General features: G+C 38.1%; 1 protein-coding gene across 1 annotated transcript in view; it reads right to left on the reverse strand.

Annotated features, from left to right (window-relative positions):
• Positions 1 to 15012, reverse strand: part of AGO2 (argonaute RISC catalytic component 2) — a 48120-nt gene that overhangs the window by 26575 nt on the left and 6533 nt on the right. Inside the window, exon 2 of the mRNA XM_054385447.1 lies at positions 1927 to 2122. Within this exon, the coding sequence (XP_054241422.1) occupies positions 1927 to 2122 (196 nt within the window). The remainder of the gene's footprint in view (positions 1 to 1926; positions 2123 to 15012) is intronic.

Here is a 15012-nt window from a genome sequence, read left to right on the forward strand (position 1 = left end):
GTGCCAAGGCTTTAAGGCAAGATACCACCACTGAAAGAAACTTGCCTGACCTCCTGAGAAGTATGAATAAAACTACTCAGTAATTTCTGCCTTGTGTTTGCAATGTCTGATTGAACAAGTACATAATGTGGAGGGTGGGAGGAAGGAAGACTCTTTCTACCCTGAATTAAAGCCTAAGCAATGGAAAACCCATTCTTTTACTGAGCAGGTTCTTCCAATTATGAGCTACTTTATATAAAAATGAACACTTTATTTAACTAAGGTTTTCAAGATACAAACCACATTTAGCAACAGTGCTTCTCAGCTGTGGGTGGAGAAATCTTAATGAAAATTAAGTTATCTTCTCCATGTGAAATTAAAAGAAGAGCCATCTTCCCTAGCTGTCCTTGTGAATTAAGCATCCAAACAGATCTGGCCTTTCTGCAACATGTGAAGAATTCTAGGTTGTATTAACTTGGCACAGCATCACTCAGCTCTGTTTCCCAGTTCTATTCCGGCTCATGTCTGATCAGCATGAACCTTGCATGTGTATACACTGTACCCATCTCTGAAGTGAGCCTGCAAGGTCACAGTCCAAGCAGCAGTTAAGTCCTAGAATAAAACTAAAGAACAAGATGGGACAGATGAGGGAGTAGTATAAACGAAAACAAAATCTCCCTAGAGCCTTGTAAAGGTCACACCATATAAAGTAATGATAAAAACTACTATAAATATACAACTGAATTATGTAACCAAAATACTAGAAATGCATAAGCCAGCTAAAAAAGGAAATCGTTTAGAATTGGACTACACATGCACCCTGCATACCACTATACACACATATATAAGCACACACAGGTAGGACTGAAAGGTCAGGGCTCACAAAATCCCAGGTGCAGGTGAGCACATGTCCATCTAAAGAGCAACACAGACAAGAAGCAGCATTCAAAAAAAGAACATACACTTCATGAAGTGAAAGTTAAATCCTCAACTAGATAGAAAATTAAATTTATAACAGATCACCACAAAAGAAAGCATTATGAAATCGCTATCATTGCCTGTACTTTAGTGCAACAATGGATAATGCACTCTGGTTTATTAATTCACATTAGGAAAACTTCAGCTTTCAGGTGGCTTTTTGGACTCCACTTTATTAATGACTCCATATTCCACCCATGTAACCTTTTTTAATAAGGAAAGGTATTGCACTTGAATATATAAACATGCCATTCCAATGCTCTACTGGCAAGACGTAGGTAGTTACAATGATGACACTTGTGGTTTCCAGTTAGAGCCAAGCCTCACTCTTAAGTTTCACTTCTGGCAGCACCACTTTTTCAAGTCAACGAGGTTGCTACACTGACGAATATGGCACATATGCAAAATTCAAGACCTGATAGCTTGTTTCCTTAGCCAACTGATTCATGTTTTCACTTTGCTATCTGTTTTAGCAGCCTACCTTTCCCTTATACAGAATCTACTGATGCAGGATAATTTCATACCTAATTTAGTCCCTCTACAATCCTCTTGCAGTAGCACAAACAAATGGGTTTTGTTTCCCCTTGTCAGAAGGGGAAGGTGGGAAAACAAGCTTCTAACACCAACTCTCTGCTGAAGGACTTGTCATCCAATTGCACTCCAATATTTAACCAAGCAATATCAAGTTGACTTACACTGACCTAGCTCCACCAAAGTTAATACAGTTTACTCATCAGCAGCTTTGATCAGCAGCATCTTAAGATACTGACAAGCATAATCAAAATAAGGAGTGACGTACTGAAATCCTGGACCAGAACAGAAAGAGTTGGAGGGAAAAAAGTGCCTGTTAATGGACATGTAGAATTTGAAGCTGTCAGACATACCCTCCAAGTCTTCACACAGCTCTAGCATTTCCAAAAAGAAACAAGAATGCAAATAAACTTGAGGAAAAGCCAAGCACAGTATTACCTGTTAACTCTTCTAGGGCATTTTTCTGGCTTTATATCCAACTCGTAATGGTAGATATCTATCTTAGGAATGTCCATTTCAAAGAAGTTGGCCTGCAGTTTGATTGTTCTCCCAGAAGTGCCAAAATCTGGCCGAGGAGGGGGTTTAAAGGCATATCCCTGTATTGGTGGTGGCAATGGAGGAGGAGGTGCGAGCACTGAAAGAGAAAAGCACAAATCAGCCATCGTTTGCTTCTAATGACCATACCAGACAGCTTGCTGATGAGGGGAATACAGCACAGAAGCAGCTGCTACATGTTGAAGCTCTCTAGAAAATTTAACGTATTACAATTAAAATATACACTATTGCTTCCTTTATTCAGAAAGCAAAAGGAGCCAATAGTATGCTGCTGTTGTACTGCATTCTTGAGCTCAAATGCCAGTCATAGGTCAGACAATGTGAAGTACATGCATAATATCTGCTTGGGGTTGTTTGCATCTAGGAAATTCCATTTAAAATCCACAGAGAAATGGGTAAAGATACCAACTCAAGTATTCAAAACTCTGCAGCATCAGTACTCAGATTTTCCAGGATCTGGAGCAGTAACAACTTGCAGCAATATTTTCACATGTGAAATAACTCAGGATACGTCTCATAAATTATGTAAGAATCCAGGTGTGGTTTCCTGGGATTATCAAATTCAGCCCTCTGCTAGTACCAGAAACCATACACATCCTTTCATTAACAGATCAGTCACCACTTCCCCGCCCTCGCTTTCCCTAGTGGAAAGCTGTTCCAGAACTGTGGTGCTCTAACACTCAGAAACATTCTTTTTTTTTTTAATTCATTGCCAGGTTATACTCAATGATCTCCAGATTAAGTGCTCTTCATGGCATTTTTAGATTTAAACTCCCATCTGATTCTCAGCTATGCTATTTCTATTAGACTATTCTCACAAAGTAGGCCTCAGTCTCACCTTTTCAGTCATTTTTCAAGCTAATGAATTCTTAGCTCATCTTTTCTGAACATGACCAAGTGTTGTTCTACATGAGCTCCCATCAGGGTTCAGCACAACCACACTGATGCTTTCATCTCTCAACTGGAAGCATCACGTTAATGAGCCCTAAACTGCATTTGTCTGTCGTACCACTGCCTTGTAACAGAAGCTCTTGGCCATCCAGTGACCAGTCAGCACATACATGCCAGTCTCAGTTGTTTATGACTGATCATCTCCCAGTTCACTATTAACTACCAGCTACATGACCTTTAATAGATTTTTTTTTTTTTTTAACTCATGTCTCAACCTTGCTACTTTCTGCTCAGATCCTCCTTTTTCTGACAATCCCTCCTATGCCCCATAATGAAGTTTCATGTACTCAATTCCTAACATTTATGCAAAGGTCATTACTGAAATAATGAACAAGACCATCATTTCCCCACTCTATACTTCAACATTCCTCATGATCAGCTTCCCACTCATCATTATCTTCTTACTTATTTTTACCATTCTACTAATCTGACTTTTCAACACTGATTTCCCCACATATCAGGTATTTCATCAGAATCCAAACAGCTTGATTTGACACTGCGAATATGATAGGAAGATTTGTTTGAGGGTTTTTATTTTTAAATCTTATGTTTTCTCATTTGTTTTACATTTGGGAAGCTTGTTTCAGATCTTGTCCTCCAAATATATTCCAAGGCATACACCCTTTTGATATCACATTACAGAAGTTCAATTTCCTTTTTTCCCTTCCCTTTGGTAAACACTGCTAGTGGAGTTCGTGATTTTCTAACACTAACTTGATTGTGGTAGTGATGCTTGTTGCTAAAAACTTGCATTTTAATGATCTTTTTAAAACTTAAGGTTTCTAAGATAACATAATTCTGTCTCCCTAATTGAAGTACACCAACTCCTTCGGTTTTGCTTTCAATGGAAATACAGCAATTCTCATTTGAGTATTCTTGCTATTTATCCATCTTGCCTTTGTAGTGTCAGCATCTGTACTTCGAAATGAAGCAAAGTATCTCCTTAGTTTTCACAAAATAGCTCTAGATTCATATCTATGGCCCAGTCCTCACCACAAGTAGCCCATCTACCTCTGCATCTGACCTTTCCTATTTATATTCCTGAAGGCAAGCTGACTACTTCCACTCAAGCTTCAGAGTTTTTGTTTGTTTTTAAATTCCTGCACATCTTGACCTCAACCTCATGTATCTGTCATCTTTTCTCAACACCCCCAGGGCCTTTCCTTACTTCAGCCATTTTTCTGAAGTTGATTAACCTTCTCACACAAACTCTGCAGCCACCTTGCTTGGTGTAACAAATTCACAAAGTTTGTCATTAAATGGAAAGAACCCTCTGCTGTGGTTATGACAACTAAGTTATTTATTTATAGCATTTCCACTGCAGCTGGAAAGCAGTATTAAAAAAATACTTCTACAACTATTTATATTGCAAGACAACAAAGGTTTCTGTCTGTGTCTTCAAATCACATCAGACGTGTATGAAGCATCTACCTCTACCCCACCAGAACCTTGTTTACCATCATTTTCCCAAAGAAACCTGGCTTCTCTCTATGCCTTCAGACATTCTGTTGCTTAATGCTTTATAGCTCATCAACTGTGCATACCTTTATTTCCATCTTTCTGTGACAGAATGTTCTCATTTGAAAACCATGTTCTAGTCATTACAGTTATTCTATAAATTTTTTGGGTGTCCTTCGAGGATCCCCAAAGCACAACAATTTAAAAATATTTTGATTTTATGCCCAGGCTCCTGGCATTTGTATTTTAACATTTCTGTTTTCTATTATCCACACACTGTTGTGCTATTGCCTTACCACTCAACTGTTATCAATATTAAGCATTTTCTTTCCCTTGCTGTATATGTTTACGCCTTCCAACATTTCTGTATCCACTGCCATATCTTAATTCCCCTGTCCTTCCTTTTCCTGTGCCAGATTTGATACACAAAAATAAGTTTTCAAAAATTAAAAAAGAGGTGTTAAAAAAAAAAAGTCTTTCAAGATTCAGAAGTAAAATGACTAACATCATGAAGAGGACTCTGCCCAGTGACTGTTCATGCTGCAAAATTAATTTTGCAATTACTACATCTTCCTCCAGCTGCATTAAAACGGGATCATGTCCTACTTCTCACAGGGGTGTAACGAAGTCGTATCTTTAAGTGTTCAGGGATCAACACAATCACACATTGCTCAATGACATCATTACAGCACTCCACTGAAGTTTTAATGACCAACAGTAAATAAAAGTGAGGGCATATGTTCAGTTTTGAGAATAATATGAAACGCTGAGTACAGACTCCTGGGGAAAGAGACGATCACACAGCTTTACAACCTGCATGTCTGAACAAAGGAAAAAAAAAAAAAAAGAAAGCTATTTCTGGATCAACTCCCTAGGCAAATTTATTTAGGGCAGGGTGTTGCTTGAAGGAGATAAATACCGTTTAATAAACAGCACCACTGACCCGATAAGCAGTCAACCTCTATTTTTGCCACATAGAACAAATACATATGCATTAACTATAGAACCAAGGGATGTGAATTGAACTTCAAGGGGAAAATAAATAAATAAATGTATATTAAAAAAAAAAAACACACCCCACAACTACTGACCTGGATTCACTTAGAAGTACTGCCTCAAATTAAGAATGAAAAAAATCAAACTCTCTTGTGTAAAGCACATTACAGCAAACAGTTGTGAAGTGTACAGTCACAAAATACTGAATTTGGTAATGACAGGATAGACCTTTATTATTTTTCTCTTATCAAAGAAAAAACCCCAAGCCTCAGTTGTAAACCACAATCGCTACATTCAAATTGATTCAGTTGCACCAACTCCTTGCTGAAGCACTCAGAATTCAAATTCTCGTCACTAGCTCCCTTTTAAATGTGACAGAAGCCATACCAATACCAGAATGCTTCTCTTAGCACAAACATTCCTCACGAGGTTTTGCAGTATAGTGAGGTGCTTTACAAAGGATACCACCAGACACCAGAGCTCAAGATAACACCCAGACAAAGGAAACCTGCCAAAATTCATACCTCAACACATTATTTGCTCCATTCCCGTTTTTCAAAGACTCCTTCACAAGCACAGATTATGCTTTCAGAGAGACAGTAATGTGAAGTGTTGGAAAAATCTACATGCATATTTGGATTGTACTTTTAAAGTACAAGGGAAGAATGAATTAGCAGCAACATGAAATATTAATAAACCTGGAGCATCCATGTGATAAGCATCAGAAGCTCCTCATTCATTTGCTAGATGATAATATGAATCATGATAACATTTCAGCCCTGATATGACTGAGACCATCAGAAGCCCACTTTGAAGGATGAGAAATAAGGTAAGTTAGATATTGAGTAACAAGGTGCCAGTCTTTAGACTTATTTTTATAATGAAATGTACAAACCAACCATCATATTTCCTATTATAATTCTACAAATTTACATAAACTAAATGCTCATAGTTACCAATCTTAAGAATTGTACTCAAAGAGAGAACTGGAAAAAGACATTAGAACAGTAACAGTCTTGTGACAGTTTCCTGAAAATTAAGTCAAGCAACAACGATCTGTCAAAAGAGAGCTGCAGGGGAAAGGTTGTGGTAGAGGAACCCTGCACAATGACAGAAACACTGCTTTAGTGCAAATAGCATTGCAAAGTGAAAACTATTGCAAATACAAAACCGCCTGTATGTGTGCTCCTACTCCAGCTCCTACTCCAGTTGTGGATCCAAACTAGAGAGAAGAGACTGACTGACAGAGTCAACTGGCCAAGACACTCCTAGTATAAAAAAGGTATGAATGAGCCACACGATTGAATGAGCATGGCTCAGCTTGTCTACTCCAAAAATCCATGCAATTATGTAATGATAATTTTTCAGGAGTATTTAATTTATAACCATTTCCCCAATTTAGAGCATTCATTTCTTCAATACTTCATTCTTCTTCATTTTCTAAAGCTTAACTGCTGGTCTTCTCAGCACTAATCTTGCACCTTGAAGTTTTTTAGCCAAGAATTATGCAATTTTAATGTGCAGTCAAAGGCCTAATGAGTTACTAAATAAGAAGGGGCCAAACTAGTTGTATCTAAGGGCTTGTTGACACAGGAAACCATCTAAGCATAATTATACCAGTATAATTGTATCAGTAGGTTTCCTTATGTGGCAAGTCCTAACACATTTAATAATCAGGTGATGTTTTCACAACTCAAAGCATATTTTAGAATCAGACTAACACAACCTTGTTGATAGGAAGTCTCTCCAAAACAATTTTTGTAAAACTGTAATCTCTAAATGAAACTAAGGTGAAGGAAGGAAACCTTATTTGGAAGCTTCACTTTCAGTTCAGGTTTCTAGTACCAGGCAACAGCTCTTCTGATTCATCACTACAGGTGATTTTGGACAACTCTGCACAGTAACAGATGCACTTTTTTCAAAATATTTGAGATATTTGTGTATCAAGTCATAAGTATTTAATAAATGAAGGTCAAATGTCCTGTTAGTATACCAAATTTTAGTTCATAATGTTATTCAGTTCTCTGCAGCACTTGATTTGATCTGCCTTGCTTGACAATCCCAATCTTGTAGACAGCATGGAGTATACAATCACTGTACATATTCACTGCTGCCTCCAGGTCAGTTACTGATTCCACAACACAGAGTGGGGAAAAAATATGGGGTTTAATAACTTGTCATCAACAAACAGTCAGCTACTTTGCCTCTAGAACTGTGAGAAACAAAAAAAGACAAACATGTTGATTGTGATCAGGTTAAAAGAATCAGCACTGGCAAAGGAACAGACACATCTGGAAAATCCTCTCCAGTAGCTGCTGTAGAGGTGCTGAGTATCCTGAATGTAGAACAAAGTAGGTTGGAAGGGACCAGGTTGACTTGTCCAGTCAAGTTTTGAGTATCTTCAAGGACAGTTTCCACAACATCTCTTATAACCTGTTCCAGCATTTGATTACTCCCATGGTGAAATAAACTTGCCTTATACTAAACTGGAGTTTCCTGTGTTCCAGCTTCTGTCCATTGCCTCCTGCCTTGCTCTGGTGCACCAGCCACAAGTCTGGCTTTTTTCCATAGCTTCCCCTCAAGCAATGGTAGACAACAGGAAGATCACCCTTTAGCCTTCTCTTCTTAAGGTTAAACAAACTTGATTTTCTTAGCCTTTCCTGGTATGTATTATGTGTTCCTTCCCCTAGCCATCCCGGTGGCCTGTCACTGGGCTTGCAAACAGCTAGCGTCCCCTCCGAAAGTTCAGTTTGAAGTTGGAGAATAGGAGACTTGAAGAGGTGATGCCACAGCAGGGGAAACAAGATTTCTAGAAAGAGTTATTCACATACCAGTAATAGAAGGAATTCAGAAAGAACATAGAAAACATCCAATATGAAAACCTGACAGGATTTCCACATATATACATATATATATATATATATACACAGTGATGATTATATATATATATAAAAATATATATAAAATCAAAACATGAAAAGGAATACAGGGGATCCAGCCTTTCCTCTTTATGGCTCAAAAAGCCGAACAAAAAAAAAAAAGCGCCAAACAAAAATACTACACACACACACACAAAAAAAAACTACAAAGAAACAAACCAAAACAAAACAAACAAAAAAAAAAAAAACCACACCACACACAACTTCAGGTTGTCTTCAAGCTTTCCTCCAGCCTGGAGAAGTTTAACTTTTGCACTGTCTTTCTGTTAAGAATGGTTAGAGAAAGATAGGAGAAGGACTGGCAGTGTTTTCTATGAGATAAGGAAAACTCAAAGCTGCAGCTCATAGGCCCTTGATATTACGGAGTACAGGAATCTATATGGAACCTATCTGACTGTTGCTCATTAATTGCCTTTTTCATGGAAACTAGAAGTTCTTCAGCCAAGCTACAGCATTGTTAGATTAGAGGATGCACAACAAATACAGGTAACAGACTTCTCTATTATCCCCAAGAATTCAACAAACCACCGAGATAGGGCTGGACCGAAGCAGAAGAAATGGTGTAATTGAATTTCAGTTAACTCTAGTATCTATTGCAGCTTTATCTTAAGAATCAACTACTGACATACCTTTACCAAAATATGACTGTCAGATTCAAGATTTTCCACTAATAACACATCCTCTAGAAAACGCTACTAGTTAGAGCCCAGTAAATAACATGATAAGCAACTGGAAGGAATGGAAATAGACAAAAGCAAAGGGTAACTCAAATTTTCTTACTCTTTTTTTATGCAAATGAAGTATATGCAAGACTACTTAGGACAAATCCATTAACCACTTGCTGAACTCCCTGTATTCCACTAAGTTGTGCAGCATACAAAGTTATCACTGGACACAAAAGCAGCTTTTCAAGTTGCTTGTCCTTTTAGTTGGTAGCAAAGTAAACAGGTAGCACTGTTAGAAATACTTTACAGCTTTGGTTTTATTTTTCCAGAGCCACGTTTCTGCTTTGAAGTCAGCTGCAAGTCTAGCTGCATACACTTATGCGTGGCTACAGAACACTGATGTAAGTTGCCACTTGTCTCCATCCTTTGGAATCACTGAATCTGAAGGTCTCAGTTTCCTTTTATAAAGCTCAAGCTCGCTTACTTGAAAGCTGAATCTTTACCACACTTCAGAGAGCCATCCCCCTCTCAACATATTCATCATACATTTGTCATGAGTTTCCTAGATGCACACCACCCCACAGTCGGTAAACTGTCATTGCCCTGAAACGCTGTCCAGAGTTAGATCACTCAGGCACAGGGAGTCCCCAGTCCCCATTGCACTCAGTCTGTTTCTGTACTTCTCTCAAGCACATGCTCATTTGAGTCCAATACACATCTCCATCTACTAGTGAAAACCAACCCTTAAAGACACTTAGCTCAACTATCGCTTTGCATCCCCCATTGTTTTCTGCCTGTGTTACTTATCTGTTCTTTTCTCTTTCTGACCATATGCAAACTCTGCCCAGATCCTGCCAGCGATTCAAACATGATCTCACGTAACTTTTGAAGGAGCCCCTCTCTAAAGGTTCTTCTGATCTCAGTGAGCAACTACTACACTTTCCAGCCGCAGCACATAGTAGATACTGAGGATATCAGATAGTGCTACTTAATTACTGATGAACAAAACTGAAGCTTTGGTCATATTTTAAGACCTATATATGCCTTTTGAATTTAGATCCTCCTCTTCCAGATTGTTTCTAATTTATTAGCATTGTAATATGAAATCAAATACCCTTAACAAGGAGTCAAAGTGTGGTCCCGGGCACCCTGATCAAATTGTAGGTGTCCCTGCTCACTGAAGGGTTGCTGGGCAAGATGACCTTTGAGGGTCCCTTCCAACACAATGTTGTGTGTGAATATGTATTAGGTAAAGAGCATTGCCTTCAAACCTATGATCTTCTCGTGTTCAGTAGACCAAATTTATGCCTGACTTTTATTGTCTAATTGACACAGAAAAAATTCAAGCCCTGTTAACTCTCAAGTCAATCCTTTTCTCTAGCTAAAGGCATGTCTGCCTGTGGCAGATGCGTTGATCCAGACAATCTTTAGAAGTTCCTTCCAATCCAAATCATTCAGAGACTATTTCATCTGGAATAATCAAGCAGTTACAGATATTTAGGTCCCTTGGTTATCCTGGTTACTTTTTGACCTGTCCAAGATAGAGGTGTGACCTCTTCATAGTGACATAAGCTGTAAGATCCACAGAGACCAGAATCACTCACACCAATGATACGCCTGGGTGTTGCAGTCAGCTTGCTTTTCACGTTACGACTATGTTTCAAATAAGAGTACATAAAAGACTAAAATAACCAGAAGAAGAGATCAATGCTCTGGAAAAAAGCAGCAGGTAATAAACTAAGAACAGGTTTTTTTCTAGCCCACAAGCTCCTTCTGGACAACTAGCAAACACCACCAAGTATTAGTACTTTCTTCTTCCTCCCCCATTCTCCTTGCAGCCTTGACCTTCAAAGTTACCCTTCAAATTTTCAAATACTAACAGCCTGATTCTCACCACTCTACTGGCCACCTACAAATGAGGCAAGGGGCAGAGAGCACCACCAGAGGAGACATGGAGCATACAAAGCATAGAAGATCCTTTCTGTTAATAAGCCAGGTGCTTTAACTGATCCCTGTATGTAAAGTTGTAGAAAGTACCACTGAAATCCTTCTTAATGGATGCAGAGAAATGCTTTTAATTACAAACTGCAATGTTGAATGAAATCATCCAAGTGGCAAGCCTCAGCCACACAATAGAGGGGATGCTTATGGCTTACCCACAAGTCAGTAACACAGTTTAAATATGAATTCAAACTATAAAGTAACTCCACCTTTGGGCAAGCCTTTATTCAATGAAGGGGTAAATAGATAACAGTCTTAGTGCTATTTATCATACTTCACCATAATGATTCATTCACTTTTCCATACCTTACGTAACAATGTTGAACTAATTCCAGATGCCTTTTCTAACAGTCTGAAGTAAGGAATATAATACTATTTTCTTCTTTTGTAAAGAACAATTCCTCCATTCAAGCCAATCTGTTCTTTGTCACTCCGAAAGGCCTATGTATTCTAAGAAGAACAAACAAACAAAACCCACCCCATTCACTAGCAGCTATTGCTCCCTTCAGACTGCTTCTCCCCTACAGAAGTTAATTCCAGAAATTTTGTATTGGTCATTCCACATTACCCTTCCCCTCCTTCTTGTCTGCTGAAATGTTGCATTTAGGTTATAAAAGAAACATGGCTCCCACTCCTGCTTTAGCTGACAATTGAAACTGCATAGGTACCTAGGAAACAGCATAACCAACCCACCAGTGTCTTAATTTTTTTTCTTCCCTCCCTGCTTTCTCCTGTTTTTAAAGTCACTATACGGCTGGTAAAGCATGACTCTTTATAAATCAGTATCGATTCTTCCAGTAATGTTTACTTCAATGCACAGACTGAAGTTTCCATCAAGCTGCTTGGTGTACCAGATGAACAAGCACTTGCATTCAGTCTGAAGGATCACTTCAGCCAGGTGCAGAACTCAGCTCAGCAAGGGGGGACTCAGCCCCAGCTCTCTTCCCCCCATTAGACATGTCAACACCTTTTGCACACACGAACTGCCATTAAATAACACCATTAGGACCATACACCTCACTATGACACTTCATTTTCTCTATACCTCAAGAATTCAGTATATCAGATTTTTTTTTCCTTTTTGTTCAAAACAGCAAGAACTGGTCTCTGTATTGCAGCTCAAGAGCAGATACTGGATAGATTAAGTAAACTGAATCGGAGTCACAGGTTCTCAGAATGACATTGCTCCCCCAACCTTTCTACCAATACCTTTTTCTTCTCTTTCTTCTCCTTCCAGATCCCTTGCCATTGCATCTATCTCATGCCTATCCTCAAGCCTTCTATATTATTTAGAGACATTAGTGCCCACATGAACACAAGCTCCAGTAAGCTTGATGAGTTGTAATAGCTCAGGCTTTGCTCTGTTGCCGCTGGCATGTCTTTCTAGAATGCTGTGCCTCACCAGCTGAAAATTGGTGCCACAGAGGCTCCATATCCATGTTCCTTGTGGTATTCACATTGTATACAATTTAATGAAACTCAGAAATTATTTGTTCCCAGCTTTAATAAACTCATAAGCAAGGACAGCTGTATTGTGCACTGTTCCTTTGCAAACACATTCGTACTCCTGTAGACTTAGGCTAGAAGGATTTTTGAGTAAAATCTAAAAATGATTAAGTTGTGTTTGTTTGCTTGGGTTTTTTTAATTTACAAAATTCAACTGTTGAGCATTAACTCAAGGGTCATGCTTTCCCTGAAAAAGAAATCTTTCACCATACCCACACTGGATTAATCTACAAAAACATGAGCACTCTCATGGCTTAGTTTCAAAACGTAAAATACAGTTAAGAGCTGAGGTTATGCTTTATTTAATCATTTTTGATAGTGAAAGCTGCATCTTCAACCTGCAAGAGATCCAACAGTATCTACTGCGGTTTCAAGAGATAGGGCTGTGGTTTTCAGCATCACTGTAAAGAGGGGTAAACAGCAGGTTCATAATAATGGAATAACTAAGATATGACAAGAGTGTAGGCTTTCAGCAGAACTCCCCTACAATAATTTTTTTCCTATTACATTTTGGGGATTTTTTTCCTCCAATTGCTTCCTGTAAGCAACGGAATTTATCTTATTAGTTGATATTAATCAAAACTCAGCTCTGGCACTGTGTTACCCCACAAAACAACATGAGAGAGGACCACAAATAATAGTATCTTACTACAGGGAAATCAAAATTTCCGAAGTTTATTTTCCCCCTCTGGAAATAATTTTCTCCTGCAATATCATTATCAAATTCTTACTCCATGTGGCACCTAGTCCTGTAATTTTTTTCTCTATGTATTATTTTAAGGATTCTGTGAAAGATAAGTTTAAAAAACAACAGGAACATATAATTTTTTTTTAAAGGGATTTGCAGGGGGGTTGAAACTAGATGATCTTTGTGGTTCCTTCCAAACCTGGCTGATTCTATGATTCTATGTCCAAAACGATTAGAGAAACAAAACAATAACCAGGAAAAAAAAAACACAAAACAAAACAAACAAACAAAAAATCTAGCACACAACAACCAAACCACTACTGTATTCTAATCACATAACAAGACAAACAATAAAGCTTCATTCACCTCCTTGCCCTGGTAGGAAATTTCCACCTTCTGAATGAAGCTCTCACTTTTGAAACACACGCTATTATGCAAATATCCTGAATCTGTATGATTTCTCAACATGCCTTCATTACATATTGAAGCTCTTCCCAAAAAGAAACATACAAGTTCACCAAAACATTCATTCTTCTGTATTGTCATTTCTACCTGAACTTGGATTCTTTGCTATTTTGCTTTTTGTTTATTTGTGGCTTGGAGGGTTGGTGGATTTTTGAGTTTTCATTTTAAACCTATGTCTCTCATTAGCTTTTTCAACAGAAATATTCAAGTCAGAACATCTGAAGTTGGCTAGTGCTATTGTTTGAGAAACTTAGTATTTCACCTGCAGTTACAAAGCAGAAACAAGAAAACCTCCTGCTCTCCACTAAGTCTTGTCCTCTACATAGAAAAAAATTAGGATTTCAGAAATGCAGGAGTGTGATGGAGCAAGCACAACCGAGGGACTGATAACAACCAGTAGAAAGGGAGCATTCACTGCAAACCACAAGTTGTGTGAAAGGACAATGAAATAAGTTCTTTATCAAAAGATAAGTGAAGCCAACAACACAGCAACATTTAGACAGGAATTTGCTCTCTGTATGAATAGACGCCTGTCTTTTAATAGTAAACACTTGCTAAACAAGTTCCAGAAGGTATATAACAAGGTCCCAGTAATAATTATGCTTTAAAGCTGTATTCATCTACATGACAAGTTTAACTTCAAACAATTTTTGTATTGATCTAACTAAGCCAACGAAACCTCCCCTCCTGGGAACTCTTCTAAATTTGGTTTATTTAAAATAAATCTAAATTAGCATATCCACAAGCACTTCCTACCACTGAATTAAAACCTTAATTTCCTTTTTTTTTGTCTCACATTAATAAGCTCTAGCATAAGTTTCATGACTGAACTAAAAACACCAAAAAAGCACCGCTAAAAGAAAAAGTTCTAAAGCTGCAATCTGTGACATTAGCAGCTTGAACAGAGCCACCCACGGTATCTCAAACTGCCTGCCAAGTCAACTTAACTTCTCTGCTGGCCACAAAAGAGTTACTGGGGCTTTTTTCTCTAGACTACATACAAAATCATCAACTTGATTGCCTATATACACAAATGTGCACTCAAAGCCAACATCATTTCAAAAGCATATTTTCAAGCTCCCAAAGATGACATCTGGAGATTAGTTCAGTCCTCAAAGCCCGAAGACTTAATTTTGGCTCTGTAGCCCCCTTGTTTCAGTCACTCCTCAACACAAGTTGTAAATGACGTAATGGGACATAAAATTTATGTACTGTTTAAGCACATGGTTTTCAGACTTAAATGTATTTTATGGAATTGTATGTGATTTGATTCTTCATACAGGTGAACATTAAGCTATTC

The sequence above is a fragment of the Indicator indicator genome, chromosome 12 (genome assembly GCF_027791375.1).
Source record: "Indicator indicator isolate 239-I01 chromosome 12, UM_Iind_1.1, whole genome shotgun sequence".
NCBI lineage: Eukaryota > Metazoa > Chordata > Aves > Piciformes > Indicatoridae > Indicator > Indicator indicator.